At 33.6% G+C, this 18,009-nt stretch overlaps 1 protein-coding gene across 5 annotated transcripts; it reads left to right on the top strand.

The window, feature by feature from the left end:
• LOC117112627 (adhesion G-protein coupled receptor G6-like) lies at window positions 1–15,574 on the top strand. 5 transcript variants are annotated; one of them, XM_033255737.1, is made up of 17 exons: window positions 1–190; window positions 1,156–1,315; window positions 1,773–1,891; window positions 2,239–2,479; window positions 2,979–3,132; window positions 3,699–3,845; window positions 4,143–4,370; window positions 4,827–4,872; window positions 5,424–5,527; window positions 6,664–6,791; window positions 7,175–7,297; window positions 8,907–8,936; window positions 9,674–9,945; window positions 10,631–10,700; window positions 11,283–11,671; window positions 11,968–12,105; window positions 13,731–15,574. In XM_033255737.1, the coding sequence occupies exons 3-17, from the start codon at window positions 1,813–1,815 to the stop codon at window positions 13,841–13,843; spliced, it is 2,262 nt and encodes a 753-aa protein (XP_033111628.1). In that variant the 5' UTR covers window positions 1–190; window positions 1,156–1,315; window positions 1,773–1,812; the 3' UTR covers window positions 13,844–15,574. The 5 variants fall into 5 exon arrangements, with proteins under 5 accessions (XP_033111628.1, XP_033111625.1, XP_033111624.1 ...); XM_033255734.1 differs by having other exon boundaries at window positions 682–1,315; XM_033255733.1 differs by having other exon boundaries at window positions 679–1,315.
• Window positions 15,575–18,009: the final 2,435 nt, after the last annotated feature.

Here is an 18,009-nt window from a genome sequence, read left to right as displayed (position 1 = left end):
ACATCATGTCTGAATGAAGTAGTTATCACTAATGGCATATACAGTATAACCAAAAGTTGTCAAACTCTCAACGATTGCGTACTTGCATCCTACTCGAACTTCAACAGCTGTGACGAAGATGGTGAGACGTCTACATGTCGTTACTGTTGTCAAGGAAGTCAGTGTAATGAACTGGAAAAGGCGTATGGAGGTAATTCTTGTTCTGTACTTTAAGTAGGCCCTGTTGCGTAGTTCTTGACGCATCTCTGACGTAATTCATCGTCATCAGTGAGCATAAACCTGAAATTTTTTACTTCATAATTTAGTTGTCAACAGCTTGTGTGATTCATATCCCCACTTATACTTCGATTTGCATCTAGGTTCATTCTAACACTTTCACCTTTAACCGAAATACCATTTGTTCATTGATATGGAATAACGTGTGTTCATTCATTCTCTGAGTAACAACAATTGCCATCTTGTTAAATTAGTTCAGTAATGCATACTAATATTCTTTAAATAAATTATGTCTACACTAACCGCTTTGTGTAGTGTAGGCCTATAATAATAATTTTTAATACGTATGTTTACTTATATAAGTAACAATAATAAAGTTGTGTGCCAATCTGGCAAATCATGCTAATTCATCTAACTCATTTTCATATTCATTCGTTTGTGTCATTTCTTGCACATCATTAGTAGAGGAACCTACGACCACTCCACCTGCTATTGTCACTACACCGACATCTGTGTGTGAGCTTCCTGGTGACAACAGTACTGCTGTTAACTGTACATATCTTAATGTGTTCTGCAACCATACAACATATGATCTCATTGGATTGAATTGTACCGATGGTTTTGGTGATACTGATAACGCACATGGTGGCGGCGGTGGTGGTGGTGGTGGTGGTGGTGAAGGAACTGGTACTGGTAATGACGGAGGTGATAGTGAGGATGATGATGATGATGGTGGTGGTGATGATGATCAAGTTGATGTTCCTGAGGGTACACCACAACCTCCTCGTACTACAATGGATGTGATCACAACAGATAGTGCTACTACAATAGCACCAACGACAATAGCACCAACGACAATAGCACCGACGACAATAGCACCAACTACTGCAAGCGTAACGCATGCTCAGAACTCTACCACTGTTTTTCAAAATGGAACAGGCCCATTGAACACAACTTCAGAAACCAATGACGTAGCAACGTGTCCTGAGGAGACATTGACGGATCTCAAAGGTACTTTTCACTGGCCGGAGACTGAAGGCGATACCTCACACAATATCCCTTGTCCATACAACTCGGAAAGTTTTTCAACCCGTAAATGGTAAGATTTAATTATGTTATGAGAGTTTTGCAACTCTGCAAATATGATAAAAATACGAATTTTCGTTTCGGATTTGCACTTTCCATTAAATATACGAAATGGTGATGCGCACTGCACATAATTTCACCCAGATCGATTCCTCCTATTTTACCATTTTACTGCGACTCAATTTGACAAACAGGCCTATAAAGTTTTTACATGTTCAATCCATTTCAATCATTATTTTCACATTAATATTTATAATATTTAATCTGATTTTAGGCTACATATATTTAAAATTATATCCGTTTATCAACATATAACTGATCGATTATTTTTTGTAAAACTCAGATTTGAAAAAGGTACCAATTTCAAAATGTATGACATAATCGCTCTTTTATTGTTGCGATTAATATCAATTTTAGTCTTTAAATTCTAAATCTAGATTACTTAACTAATTGCGTATTTATATTGATAGTTTGATCATACCAGAGACTGGTACACTGGAATGGGGTGAAATGGTGACGACGAAGTGTGCGTACGAAAATGTAATGACACGTGAATTACAAGCACTTGCTTCCACAGAAGTCACCGCAGGTAAAGTATTCACATTGATATCCATATTTATATTAATGTTTTTGTCAAAACGTTTATAAATTAATTAATTAATTAATAGGTTTAAACCTATTATTAATTGTAATTGGAGTGGGCCAGTTGTAGTTGTGGTTGAGATAATAAGCATTGAATTAAATTGAACCAAGTTCAAATCATCTAAACGTCAGGACTTACGACATGTCACAACCCCATTCATGGCGTAGCTCTGTTTTCTACCTTAATAGATTTCCGGAGTTCCCATCAAACAACTGACCAACTAGAATACAGGTCTTGTGTAAGCACACATATTCCCTGGCATGTGAAAGAAATCATTTGTTTCTTTTTTCCAGAAAATGCGTTGCCACTTTCTACTATGTTGATGAACATGACAGCCTCTGCATCGAGCTTCACAGCAGCCGATGTCGAATTGGTTGTCAGTGTAATGGAGAACCTGGGCCAGAACATTGCCATTTACGAAGATGCCAGTAGACAGGTTATGGGAAATGTAATGGACACAGCAAGTCAGATGGCAGATGGAGTAGACGAGCAGGTGTTGCTCGACGGAGAAGAAGAAACTCAATCAAGTACAAGGTAACTTTAACGTTTTATAATATGATTAAAGCGAGTTATGTCTAATTTTCTCTCTAATATTGTTACAATCGTCAACACATTATGTATCGTTTGTAATTAGTGGATTAGCGTAGTAGTACTATGCCACTAGATTGAAGGAGTGTGCTACAGTATTTTAAAAAGTGAACGTAACATTATCAGGTACATAGCTACTGTAATCTTGAATTACATCTTCACCATTGTTAGTATTACACTGTTATAATATATGTGCTCATATTAATGTTTTATCTTTATTAAGTTTTATTAATATTTATTCAGCTTTTTAAAGTTATATTTATGCTTTAATGTGTAAGTTTTATGTTTGTTTTCGTTTGTTATATTTGTTGATTGTTTGCATATATGACGCTCCATTACGGATGTTGGAGCTATGAATAATACTTTACCATCTTCAAATATTAATACAGTCATTCTGTTTTTGCTAGTTTTGCAATATTTGCTTTTTAATATATTTATTCTATAGAATTTTACAAAACATTGATTTGTTTGCACGTGATGTCGATCTTAACGAAACAACATTTGGAGTCTCCACAATGACGTTTGATATTGCCGTTCTTGATCTCGTCAACACGACAATCACAGAAGACGTCGTTTTTGTTGGTGGAACAGGGTCACAGGTACGAATGTTACTACTGTTACTACTGCTAAGTGTCGGAACATTTCTATAATTTTCTTTCTCTCTTTCTAAGCGTATACTAAGCCTAGACTGCTGATCTGTTTGCAAAATATGGTGTAACTGTAAAATATATGTTGGTGCAAAGAAATTGTTGAAAAGTTCCTAGTCTCCCATTGAAGTTTGATAAGACAGAATCACAAGTGTTTAGTACGAAACAAAATCTCCATTGGAATATAATGTAGTACATTGAGAGTGTTTTAACAAAAAATTCTAGAAAACGGTGTAGGCCTATACCTTCTTGGTAAAGTAAATAAGGCAAATAAAAATCCCTGGTTCAAATCTCAATTAGAACAATACGTTTTTTTCTAAATAAATATTTATGAGATACAATTACAAATTATATTATTATTAAAACATAGGCCTAGTCTTCGTAATTACACAAAACTCTTCAATGTTTAAAGGTATAGTTGACCACTTGTGTCAGTTTATCTACAATTTAGTTCCTGCCTCTTCATAAATAATAATTCTGTCGATAATAATTATCATTTTATTCACATTCTCTTTAAGGCGGATCTTTTTGTTAATACCTCGAGTCAAAATTTGGCTACAGACGACCTTACTTCTATTACTATGCCTGGTTCACTCTTCGAGTTAGATATTGGGCCAATATGGCGATGCCAATTCGTTCTTTTCATGGATACGATTTACTTTGATGTAAGTGTTTCAAAATAGTGTATTTATACGTTACCTGATATTATTATTTACTTACAAATAAATACGTCTATTCGCTTAAAATAATTTAAAAAAGTATGTTAAATTGTGAAAGATTGGTGACTAGTAGGTCGCTGGCATTATTCTTTTTATCCCCTTACATTATGGCTATGTACACAACAAAAAACTCAGTTCATTGTTGGGAAAATAGTTTGGGATTGTCTTCCGCTGTAGTGACAAATTTTGAAATCGTAGTATGATATTCTCTTTAAAAAACTCCACAAATATTCATATTCTCAGATCATTGGCCAAGTTGTAAATAATACCGTGGACATTACGGACCAGACATATATTTCTAATAATAGTACCAATTCAACGGAATTGCAAAATTTTTCTAACGAAACCTCTTCAGAACCAATCAGAACCAACGTATTAAACAGTTTAGTCGTGTCGGCTACCTTAGGTAATATGGAAATAAATGACCTACTGGAACCAATCGCTATAACACTTGTGCATAAGCAAAGCGAGGTAAGTTTCACAGCTATTTTTAATTTAAATCGGGTTTTTTTCTGTGGTGGTTTTGCAGTATTTGGTTTTCATTGGTGCTGAGTGTTTATCCGATAGCGCATACAAAAAAATATGACTCCAGATTTGGAAGTCGAGTAATTAGGCCTTAACAGTTGCCTGTTAAGATGTACAAACCATTTCTTGTAGAAGTATATGTATTTAAATGTAATTTTAAAACTTAAGAGCATTGCAACGTTGCTGCAACGTTGCATTAACGTAATTTTCTTACATACCGGTACATAACCACAACGTTCGTCAACGTTATAATAACGTTTTGTGTATTTTCTGCAATTGCATTACATAAAGAAACTGTTGGCATCACTCATTATGTTGAAGGATCCATTATGGAACATTCCAGCACACTTAATAGATTAAACATCTTTTTCTTTAGATTAATGTTTGATTGTTTAATTTCAGAATGTTGGTAATCCACGTTGTGTCTTCTGGAATTTCACTGCTAATGGTAAGATTACGTTAAACAATTGGCATTGACACTGGAAGACAGGCATAGCTGAACCTAATAGAGGCCACGCTTTACTCTGAAGTTTGTTCTAACAAGAGTAATGTTGGCTGGAAGCATGGACCTATTAATAAGTTTAGTCTTCTTATTAACAGGTCCATGCTGGAAGATAAAGGCCTAAGACTTACATACCACTATCACATTCTTGTATGTCAGACTCAAGATAACATTTTCAATCATACTTTATGTAAGTGTCCTACTTTGAAAAAAATGGAAAGATAAGCAGTTTGACTGATCAGTAATTGGCACTTCACGCAAGAGGACGGGGAGCCGTCGACAACGGAAATTCGTGTTAAGCGCCCTATTGTTTTCTGTTGTCTTCACGCTCTGATGAGCACAAAACCACCATCCACCCGTCTTCCCGTCCTGTTGCGTAAAGTGCCTAATATCTTAACAAAAACTCAGTAATATCTTTAAAAAATTAATTTTGTTATATGATTTAATTTGATTATTTAATAAGCATAAACATCTTAATTTTTTTATTTTTAATACAGGAGGCATGGGTGGCTGGTCCTCTGAGGGGTGTTCCGTTGACTCATCCAACGATACGAGCACAGTATGCGTGTGTAATCATCTTACAAACTTCGCTCTGCTCATGGTAAATGCTGACATTTATAGTAAACATTATCAAATACACTTCACTAGCTAAACTTAGAAATGCCATCTTGACAAAAAGCAGAGCGCAATTAACATTGTTGGTGTGGTTGTTGTAAGGAATTAATAACACTGGTGGTTGTTGTTGAATTTGATGTGAGGGGTGTTCCGCTGACTCATCTAACGATACAAGCACACATAGTTACCAACCGTCTCGCATCGTGCGGGACGGTCCCGCACGATGATTTTGGATGAAACACGCATTTTGCAGAAACACATGCGTGATCCTAAATTTATCACGTATTTAACACAAGTCTATGCGTGATAACGAATTATCACGAATTCAGGGGAAAATGTATTTAAAATTAGAAGAAATTGATTTTATTAAAAATATAAAATGTTTGTGTAGGTATACATAGTTAGGGTGCTCAAATTAAACATAGGCCTACATTGAAACTCAAATTGTACGTGGCTTTATTAATAATATTTTTGCTTATGTACCCGTATCATTAACAAACACTCCCTGAAATCGTTTTAAAACAGCTTAAAAATGCTCAGATCGTCAGAGCGGCGGGGGCCGTGGCCCCTGCCGCTTGGACCCCCCCCCCAACCAACTGGTCACTCACGCATTTCAAATCTCTCAGGTTGGTAACTACGAGCACAGTTGCATGGGTAATCATCTAACAAAGTTTGCTCTGCTCATGTTAAATGTTGTTACTTACTTTGATTTAGCCAGAGCTGGACACGGTTTTTAGAAAAATCATTGTACTCTGCTAGGCCCATCGGATGGCATGATGAAAATGATGATACAAATAGATATTGACTTGATCTTGTGTGTTGTGGTGGTAGAATTAGCGTTATTCAGATCAGTGATGAAAACACGTCTACAATGACCCCAAATTTATAATGAAAATGAATAAATACACGGGTAAGCTTATAAAATTGCCATATCCTTGACAAAAATACGGAGTGCAATAACACTGATAGTGTAGTTATTAGAAGTATTTACATTGATGGTTGGTTGTTGAATTTGATTTGTTATTTATAAGGTATAAAGATAAATAGTTTTTATTATAATCATTTTATACCTTGATGCGCATTGAAAGTTTATATTCCTCATATCTGTATTTTTTTTTTCAGGACATATATGGTGATACGGCTGAACTGCCTTCTCAACACCAAGAAGCTTTGTCTTATATATCGTACATAGGCTGTGGACTCTCAATACTTGGCCTAAGCTTAACCCTTCTCACATACGCTTGCTGCAGGTAAAATGATATTTTGTATCTCCGTAATATAACCCTGCACTGGTAAATTACCATGAATTCTTCAAGTTAAAGAAAAGATAGAATTACCTCTTATCGTACCTTATTAGTTTTAGTGTTTTGCACCTTTGTGTTTTTATGCTTTTCAATTATTCCACTTCTTTCATATATTTGTTTTCAATTGTTTATATATCATTATAATTAATATTATAAATATTATTATTATCATCATCATCATCATCATCATCATTATTGTCATCATCATCACAATTATCATCGTCACCATCATCATCAATATTATTATCGTCATTATTATTGGTATTGTTATTGTCGTTATGGTTTTTCTTTATCTTTCTTTGCTTCATTTTATGTACATTTTTCTTAAGGTATTCGCTATTCTGTTCCCATCGTTCCAAGTCTTACGATGTTTTTGAAATGCAACAGTCAGTAGTTTTCAACAAAAGCAATTTAATTATTGGTAAAATAGAAAATGGTGGCGCTGATTTAAGGTACATGAATAGGCATATAAAAACAAATGCAGTGCTGCAAAAGCAAGGTGCGCATGTGCAAATCATTGTGAAGATAAGCTTATTCGAAGATTCAATTGGGGGTAATTGCTATCAAAACTCTGGGGAAAAAAACACTTTCAAGCCCTGTTTAGACTATCAAACTTTATTTGACATTACATGTGACAATCCTAAATATGGTCATGATGACATCACATCATATAGCCACATCATGACTATATATGGGTATACAACAGTTTTTTTGTCAAAGAAAATTTGATAATGTGGACAGAGCCGTAGAATTGACAATCAAATTGACAATTTATTTTGCATTCATTTATTCATTGGAATACACTACCTTGAGAAGATACATAATTGTTTTTTGTTTAATTTTTTTAAATATTTATTTGTTTTTCAAGTTATTTTAATCATCTTTGCATAACATGGTTCTCATTTAATAACGAACGCTCAACACATTTTTATAATTCTCTTACTTATTAGCTTGATAATCTATCATACATGTGCCTACTTTATACTCCTTGTGTGCTTACTTGCTTATATTACGATTATATTAATATAATATAATAGGTAACTATTAGGAATGGTTTCTTCACATGGGTTTTTGTAGAGCTTTAAATCTATCATTTGCATGTCAGTTTACAGTTATATTTTGCAACAGTACTGCAAAATCAATCTGGGTTTAAAGTAATTGCTTGCAAATCGGTGTGAGATTCATAAAAGTGGTTCAATTCGTACTGTATACAGTATGCTTTGATTGGTGTTATGAAATTGATGTTTATTATTAGGTGGTGTTGTATGTCCTCTGATTACCAATAAAGAGAGCACAGTACATAAATATATTGCACTGTAGGCCTATACAAGTTTTATTATTGTTAGTTTAGCAAATTGCTCATTAGCATAAAACAAATAATTAGTCTCGTAATGTAAATACGCTAAAGAATTTCTCAAAACTTACACGGTGGGATCCATAAAGTCTCTCTAAAACATGGTTATTTGAAATTTTTTTTTCAACTGTATATTTTTATCAATTCAAGGAAATATTAAAAATACAACATATTTACAATATTTAACTCACCTACTGGGCTTCGCCATTCACTGTCTGGTGTAGCCCTCCTCAAGTGCCTTCCATTTGTTCTGTTCTGTTCCTTCCTTGTCCAGGTTACACCAATGTAAGCTCATCTCGCCATCTTCTATTTTGTCTACCTTATCTTTTCCCGATCTTGGTTGCCATTCATTTAGTCTCTTTGTCCATGTGTTGTCATTTCTGCGAGCAACATGACCTGTCCATCTCCAATTTTTATTCTTTCAATGATGTCTTTGACATGTTTATTAAATAATATTAGGCCTCTTTTAATTGTATATGTACAATTGTTTGTTTTCTGGGAGTTATTAATGTGTTATCACGTGAAATTCATGTATACTGCATGGGTGGTATGAAACATAGTTAGCAATACCGGAATCAAAAGGTGTAGCAACCAAGTATCTTCTGTTTCTATATGCTATTTTTTCAAATAATTATTCATTTTGTTATTGTATTTTTTGTGAATTTACTTAATATTTATTTAAATATTCAAAACCTTTTATTTACAAGCCTACATTACCCAAAAGGAGATCCGCGAAGGTGAGGACGTTTTTTTGATATCATTTAAATCTTCACCTGTGTGCCCGATACTGAAACTTCTTAAAAATCACCTAATGTCTATTCATACTGTCAGGTTTATGTGATAAATATTGTTCCTATATGGATGTGATATGACATCATCATCATCCATATATTGGCAAATAGTGTGGACAGATCTTAAGTCTTAGTTCAGTAGTTCATAGTTCACAGTTCACCATTTTGTCCTTCTGGAAATTCGAGTTGACGTACAATTGCTCTAATGCTACTAAGAAAAGCAAAACATGTACGAAATATATAAAATGATCTTAATCTACAGTAGGCCTATAAGGAATTTAGTTGGAACAACAAATTTGAGAAACGTTTTGTCCTACAACGAGCATCCCTAAGTCGTCTACCAGATTTTAACCATTGATAATTACTATGAAGTGGATGATCTTTGTCTTGCATTATGGCTATACTAATACATGGATTATTACATACATACGTTATGAATTAAAATATTCTGCTTTACTAAATTAATGCTAAATTTGTATTGATCGTTAAATTCGTCATTATTGTTTGTAGTTTCTTTGTCTTGATGAATACCTTGCTTGCTTTTCAACTACATGCGATGTTTGCTATTTCTTATGATGTAACTATAACGTAACGGTAAACATTTACTGTAACACTGAAAGGTATTTGTGGTAATGATAAACGGTAAACCAGGTAACATCAGCTCAAATGTGATTTTCTTCCAGGAGAACCAAGGCAGATAAAAGAGTGAAGATTCTCTTGAACCTTGTATTGGCACTATTGATGGCAAACATCTTTTTCATGATGGCCTCGCTGACAGTTGAATTTGAAGAACTGGAAGACGTCTGCCGGATCATGGCAATATTCCTGCATTACTTCCTCCTGGCAACGATGACGTGGATGGCATTGGAGGCTTTTAATATGTACCTGTCACTTGTAAAAGTGTTTGAGCAATACTACTCGCACTTCATTCTAAAGCAAATGATCTTTGGCTGGGGTAAGGCTCTGTCACATTTTCTTTCACACAAAAAACCGCTGTATGCCCAATATTGTCATGATGTGCCTATATATGGTCATGATGTGATGTCATCATGACCATATTTAGGCATATTACATGTTTCTGTGAAGAATTTGATAGTCTGGACACAGCTTAAGAACTATAATTAAAACTTAATACGATAAGAATGAAGTAGTAACTTGGTTGTAAGGTTTTCACCTTCGAATCCTACCGCATTGAAGTTAGTTCCTGCAAACGACTCCAGAAATACCATCCAGGGTGGACTTAATTTATAGGGAATTATTGTCATCTGGATATAGGCCTAAACTCCGTTGTTATCGGTTCTTGTTAAATACACACATATGGGTGGATTCATTTAATAAGGGGAACACATTGCCAGTGAAAATTTTGTCAGTGAAGATTCTTTAAACCTGCTGGTAAATTCGTACATATTACAAGTGCTGAACTCAATTTATGAGTTTTTTGACAATTCGGTTTCATTATAACCTGTATTCTTTCGTTGTTCTTTCTCTTTAACTGATTGATTAATTGATGGCGATATTGACCGACTTCTTAAATGCGAGACATATATGTTGATTATCTCTTGTTGAAATTACTGAAGTTTTTTTCCATACTACGTAAAATATATAACTGGTACTAATATGCACATTTGTTTTATTTGCAGGTGTTCCATTGATATTTGTCATCGTAACGTTGTCAATCGACATGGATCATTATGGATTCCACAGTGGAGCGTAAGATATTATTATGATAATAACACTTAATATATTTTCGTTATACAATTAGGCTACAATTATGTAAGCGCATAGAAGTCCCTACAATATGCGCTGTATAAGTCGACAATTATTATTATTCTTATTACCATATTATTTGGTTGTTTTGCCTATTCTATTTTTATCTATTTTTGCCTATTGTTTTTATCTCGAATTATTACAGTTAGGGTACATATAAACTTGCATAATACTTTTTTTCATATGTAAGGCATAATCCAATCGGCTGATGCATTGTGAGACAGGCCTAATAAATGTTTTTGAAGTAGCAGCTGAAATTTTACGCCACAGTATATGACGTGACACGCGCAATTATGAAAATAACCGTATGCGTGCCATGAAAACATGAATACATTAAGTTATGGGTTACGATTTAGAAAATTCGATATACAATTTGTCATATAAAATGTGATAGTGTTTATAGAGTTTTAGGCACTCTGTTGAGTGTCAATTGATCAACTACGTAATTAGGATATAAATAACACCCAATGTGATAAAGAAACTATTGCGATCGTAAACAATTTTATCTTGTTTGTATTATTTCAGTTGTTGGTTAGATCGGTCAGCGTTCTACTTTGCTTTCATGATACCTGCAGTTATAATACTTATCTTCAACTTCGTTGTCTTCACGTTGGTTATGAAACAACTTTGTAATCTTCGCCACTCTAAGATCACCAAAACTGAACGCTTCAATGCGTGGTCGCACCTCCGCGGGTCCATAAGTCTGATGGTGTTACTAGGCCTAACTTGGGCTGTGGCAATATTTGCCGTTAGTGAAGCTAGCCTCGTTTTTAGCTACCTTTTCGCTATATTAAATTCCTTTCAGGGTCTAAGTATATTCATATTCCATTGCCTTGCAAAGAAGGATATTCGCCATAACTGGCGCAAACTCTGCTGCCCATGCTGTGCCGGACCAGATGAGGATTTTTCGTCAGGTGAGATCTCCAAAACAAAATTTAAACAAATGAATCCAATCGATTGGTAGAGCAAGGTTATAAATTTTCCAAACAAAAGATTGAAAAGGGACAAATAATTTATTCTAACGAGTATAAACTCTTGAGAAAGTTTATACAAAATATATTTTTAAGATTATTCTTGTTGACTCATTCCGTTTGTTCCTATTTATTTATTTATTTTAATTAATTAATTAATTAATTTAATTCAATAACTATTTGAATTGATTTTAGGTGATTTTAAACAAATATCAAATTTGTTTGTAATTTGTATATAGGTGGCTCCTCAAGCAAGTATCGCACAGGCACCAAACGTCAACGAATGACGTGGTCTACAGACGCGCGAAATCATTCGTCGAAGAAAGGTGGATCGTCTGCTAAAGCAAACTTATCGGCAAATTCAAATAACACCAATTGTGAGTTAGAATGATGAACATGATATCATACGGTCTTCTGGTTCTGGTTGGGGTGACTTCTACCGCTAGCTTTTGAAAATGCCTGCAAAACATTTGGCTAAGTTTGGGTGCTTTTGCTTGTTTGATGTTTCATTGTTTTGTGTGTCTATTATTGCTTATGCTAATTTTGTTACAAATTAGATTATTTAAAAGCATTTTAGTTCATAGCGCAGGCAGTAAACGTGTTGTATACTTCTTTGGTAGTACCAAAGCTACGCATGTAAATTGTTTGAATGTGGAATGGTGCTCACTACGTAGGCTACGTCTAATACACTAAAATATATTCCTGTTGTTCGTGAAGTAAAAACGCCAATTGTTCTTTATTTACTGATTTCTTGTTCTGTATTTGTTATCTCGATAAGTTAGCCTATTAGGTGTTTAGAAACAATCTACATTTAAAACGAAAAATATTGCGGTGTTTTTTATTCTTTCTAACACTTAAAATTATTTTTAACAAAGTAGTATATGTATTTACTTAGTGTTTCATAATATAAGAAATAGCAAGATCGTTTTACTCCGTGCAGATGAATCACGGATATATCCGGGAACCAGTAAGGATTAAAGTAGTTCGCTATCAAGAGCTGACGTCATAGTTGCATAATAAAACTTTTCTATGTATGTAAATTTGTGGAAGTTTGTGTAAACAGTAAATAAAGTAAATATTGCTACGCGCTTATGGTAGATATCAGTGATATGCAGTAGTTTAGAACAGAAAATATAAAAATAACAGTATTATAATGTTGGTGGCGCTCTTGTTTCTCCGCTTTTCTTTTTGCGTTTCTACTGGTTGGCTGTTATGCTATGGTAATGGTACTTATGGTATGGTGGAAACGGTTGAAACTAAGTTCCTTCATTCTTAACAAATTGCGCATCGTGCAAATGATAAACGTGGTGATTGACCAAAACGTGTGTAATTGATCAAAATGTCAATTTACAGCACAAACAGCACTTTATATAGAAAACAAAATTATACCGAAGATTATCTCCTAAAGATGTTATGAAGGAACTTTAGTCTAGAATTTTAGGCCTAGTCTAGATAATATTGTTATATTTCATTTATAATATTGGTAAATTACCTTATGAAAAACACCGATTTGACGTAGGCCTATTAACGACGGTAGCGTGTCTAGGGGGTTCGTGGGAGAAAGAAAAGAGCTCGCTCCCCCTTCATCACCCCCTCCCACTGGAAATGTTTGAAGCAGAAAAACGTTTAAGAGTTAGAAATCCCATATCAACTTATCACCAGCCGCCTTCCCCCACTTCACCTTCGTTCCCCCATCATACCCACCCCTCCACACCATTTCCAGATTCCTAGACGCCACTGATTACAGAAATAGGCCTATACAACGGCACCGCCAAACAGATGGAAACACAGTCATCTGATTATTCTTTACAATTAAAAAACAAATTTTCGCAAGAAGAAAATATATTGAATCTAATTATTCAATTTAAGCGATTTAAGTCTAGGCCTACATCGTAATTGGCAATAATTTATTATTTCATATACTTTTTTGGGAGGATATTTTATTCAAATGATAATTTTATAGCAATTTAATTTTTAAAACGTGAATACTCTTTATTACCAGCTCATACTGTTTCTGAAAACTCAAGGAATAGCTACGGAACCAATGGAACAGTCTTCAACAGGCCTCCTTCGCATTCAACAGTAATAGGGTATAGACAAACTTACAATACCTAAATACACATATAATAACTAAATTGTGTAGTTTAAGCCTAAAATACATTAAATATAATAATATCTTTACTGTGAAGGGGAATACTGTACATATTTCTAATGAATTAACCGCATAGATAACAAAGAATTTGTTGCAGATAGATTTTTTTTTGCTTCTTTATTCTGAATTCGGTTTATTCCTCATTGTATTTAACTATATTGAGACTATGACGTCACTATGACGTCATTATTCATGTATCACGGTCTATCACAAAAGGTCATAACAGAGGCGATTTATCAATGTCTTATGCTATATGAAAACGGGGCTGGTTCCCAATATATATTTATATACTATTTATTAGTATTATTTTTAATATTTACAACAGCTTTTGTAAGTAACAAATCATTCCATAGGCCTGCCTATATTTTAGATAAAAATGACAAAATTATAGTTTTATTATTATCTAGATTTTGTTTTATTGTGTTTTAGTAGTAAGAAATTGAAATATAATATTATTTTATTTTTAATGATTATGTTTTTATTATGAAACGCTTGTATGATTCACATCTTTTAATTTTAATGTTCATTGATTTTTTTTTTCTCTAACAATTAATAATGCTATACGGTACCGGTATATAATGTAAAGCTTATAAAGAAAGTTTCATTCATACGTCGGTACAGGATAGTAGTGTTTGTTAGAGGAACCAAAGTTAAAAGTGTATTTTGTGTGATTTATAAATTGTAGTTTCAATGTATACTGTCTAGCTATATTGAACTAACGAACTAATTATCGTGATTTTAGTAGTAAAAATATTTAACAAATTATAGTAGGCCTATTAATTTTTAATTATTTTGTTTTTATTATGAAATTCTTGCTGGATTTACCTGTAGGCTGAGCCCGTTTTCTATTTATAGTGTTCGTTGTTTTTTCTAGCATTATAATGCTGTTCTGCAAAGCTTATAAGCAAGTTTCACTTATATGCTGGTAAACAGCATGTATTTGTTAGAGAAAACAAGTGGATAAAAGTGTATTTTGTGTGATCAAGGAGGTATAAAATAATTATAAAAAATAAATATAAAATTATTTTATACCTCCATAGTGTGATTTATAAATTGTAGTTTAAATGTATAGTGCGTATGTTGAGCTAAGGAAATTGTGTCTAAATAAATGTACATAGGCCTACTTCGCATAATGACTTGTAGTAATTAGCAATGTCGTCGCCAGTTAATTAACGCATTCATTTTATGCCTACCGATTATCATGTATTTTGGCAGACACCGGTCCTTGCAGTGAGTGCTCGTCTTTAATGACCACATTTGTGACCGAATTTTTTAATGTCTTTAGCAGCTTTGGTCTCTTTCAGAATAATAAAGATAAACGACATTTGTTAATTAATATGGGACCACAAAAATGTGGTATTTAATAGGAGGTGGTCTTTAATTGGAGGGGTCTATAATTACAGGGATATCTGTACAGAATTGTCTAAGAATAAGGATTTTTAAAATAAAAAAATCTTTGTAAATATTTAACGTATTTATTTCGATCTGTTTATCTTTTAAAGTTAATATCTTATTTGATTCTTTGTCATTCATGGTATACTGGGTATCACTATTTACGTAACATCTAATATTGCGAGAAGGGAAACAGGTAATAATGAGTTTTAAAATAAAATTATGAATTATGAAGTATACATTTAAACAAGTGAGGCTATGTTTTAACAAGTTGTAAATTTTAATAAATAAAAACGTTTGTATATCTGTCGCATTGTGGCATTTCATTTTTTGAATGTATCACAAGTTCAACACAATTCAATTAACAGCTTACGATGCACTGGCTATAAAGCATTGCTGAAAACAAAGACAATAAGATAACACATTTTCAAATAAAATGAAGAGAGCCGTACAATATTATCTGTATTTTTTTTATTTCATCATATCTTATCATAATATATTATATTGTATCATATTATTTATTTCAACCAGTTAAAACTTACAAATATGAATATAAATTTACAAAAATGCATAACGACTCAGCACTACCTAGGATTGCTAAAAAGGCAATGCCTATCATCTGTCTGGGGGCTCTCCAGTGTACCAACCGAAGGTGCAATAATAATAGAAATATTAAAGTTATTTGCAAAGCACTCATAAAACTATATAGATATTATTATTATTATTATTATTATTATTATTATTATTATTATTATTATTATTATTATTATATAATTATAATTGCCAGATCATCTTTTGTAGGCCTATATTCAAAACTCAACAGCAAGAGTACCGCTAGTTGTCAATAACAGAATCTAAATAATCTATAAATAGGCCTATTTATTGTACAGAAAATAATGTTAGAATGGTATTAAAAAATCACTTATTAATAAAAACACTCGTGAAATAAGTCACTAGGCCCTTTTAAAGCAAAACATTCATGATGGACAAATTGTTTGTTTTAAAACACTATACAATAATTTTTGACAAAATGTTAATACATTTTATTTCTCTCAAAACTATAAAGAGTCTGGTAGGCAAATAGGAAATAATGTGCCTGTACAAGATGCCTACCAGAGACAAGTTAACAAATCTAATAGGCCCTACTGTAGTCCTAAAAGTTAAATAATTTTGAACACACTAGGGCCTTGTTGTGCATGAGTATCAGAAATTGAATTAAGACTAACATAAGACAGTCCTAAATATTTCAAACGAGTGTCTGAAATACATTCACAATGGGTTTTTGCCAATTATGCAGCTGCATAAATACCGGGCCATTTTTTTTTTTTTTTTGGTCTTTGTCTTGTAAAGTTTTATTCAATTAATTTGTACTTTTTATGGTCGAATAAAGAAATAAAATGAAATATAGTTTTATTGGCTCTCGATCGAGAAGCCAGACGATCTCCTCTTTCCGCCTTACGACGTCGTCATGATCTGACAGCGCCTGTAAATGAAATAGCGCCACCAAGCGAAATTGTAAAGAAACAGCGCTAATGTTTGATATCGAAATAGTGCAGCAGTCACACCGAAGAGATTTTCATGTACTTGTGACGCATGTTGTAAAACCCATGTTAAAATCCCGAAAGCATAAACATTATCCGGTGAAGAAAATGAGAGAATAATGTCGGTAAGTTCCGTTTTAGCGTAGATTATTCTAGAGCTAGATATTGAACTTAAAACAGAACCACCACCGTCGTTAGTTAGACCCTCGGCTAGGTGAGCTTACCGTGCAGTCTGTGCGCGGTGGGTTCTTTTCAAGAATGGATGTTGTGATGCGAAACTTATCGTTTGTAATAGTGAGCACCGGTAGATAACAATAACATTAGGCCCAAGGCCCATCCCTTTAAATGACAAATGTTGTTAAAAGTTAGTTTTATTACATCCGCTTTAAATTTTATTAGTCGAGGCAACGCTATAATAATGTTTGATATAAAAAGCACTGAAGCACAATTTGACATCGACAACAATTTCTTCAGGCACAGATGAACAGGTAAGCCTAAATAAACAAATGTATACCAGGCCTACTTACTGCCTACTGAATAGTGTCAGATCCAGCAATTGCTGATGCTTGTTTTTTTTCTCCATTAAAAAAAAAATAAATAAAAAAATTTGGAACCAGGCCGACTGGGCCCCTTGAATCCGTTTATGCTAAAAAGAAATAGATGGCCTCAACAATCAAAGACTAGTGGTTTTTTCCACGTCGGCCATCATTCAGTGCAGCAAATTCAGAAAGGTTAATCGCACAATCCAAAACAGTCTGTTTCTAACTTGAATTGTAAACCTGTAAAAAAATTACAAAACACTTTTTTTTTATGACTTTATTGCATGTAAATGATTATTGTTAGGAATATTATTATTGATTGTTATGATTATTAATAATAATATACTGTAGCACATATCCATCTAGCCTATGCTCAGGCCGCTTGATATGTGGACTAGGAACTCGATAATGACTTTCTTCACCCCTAAGGGTCCCTTCGTGTCTCTGCTACCCAGTAACCTGGTACCAGCAACTCTCGTCGTCCACCACAGGGGCTGTCTGTTCCAGTACACTGGGGCATCCCCCTACTCGTCTCGAAAGATGTACTGGGTTCTTTATAGTGCACACGAGCCACTGTATACACTGGGGCTACGGTTTATAGTCCTTATCTTGTTCTACCACCATTTTCCAGTTAAGTTTTCTATTTTTTTTTATTCA

Source organism: Anneissia japonica, unplaced genomic scaffold (genome assembly GCF_011630105.1).
Source record: "Anneissia japonica isolate Jap-2015-1 unplaced genomic scaffold, ASM1163010v1 scaffold288116_len470923_cov172, whole genome shotgun sequence".
In the NCBI taxonomy this organism is placed as follows: domain Eukaryota; kingdom Metazoa; phylum Echinodermata; class Crinoidea; order Comatulida; family Comatulidae; genus Anneissia; species Anneissia japonica.
This window is presented reverse-complemented; position numbering and strand designations above follow the sequence as displayed.

What these genes read in the sequence shown, in the direction of transcription:
- LOC117112627 (XM_033255734.1), top strand. Translation starts at nt 1,011, where the DNA reads ATGGATGTGATCACAACAGATAGTGCTACTACAATAGCACCAACGACA. An exon ending in CTGGAATTTCACTGCTAATG is followed by an intron (nt 4,873 to 5,423) that starts GTAAGATTACGT and finishes TTTTTAATACAG; the next exon opens with GAGGCATGGGTGGCTGGTCC. An exon ending in TATGGATTCCACAGTGGAGC is followed by an intron (nt 10,701 to 11,282) that starts GTAAGATATTAT and finishes GTATTATTTCAG; the next exon opens with TTGTTGGTTAGATCGGTCAG.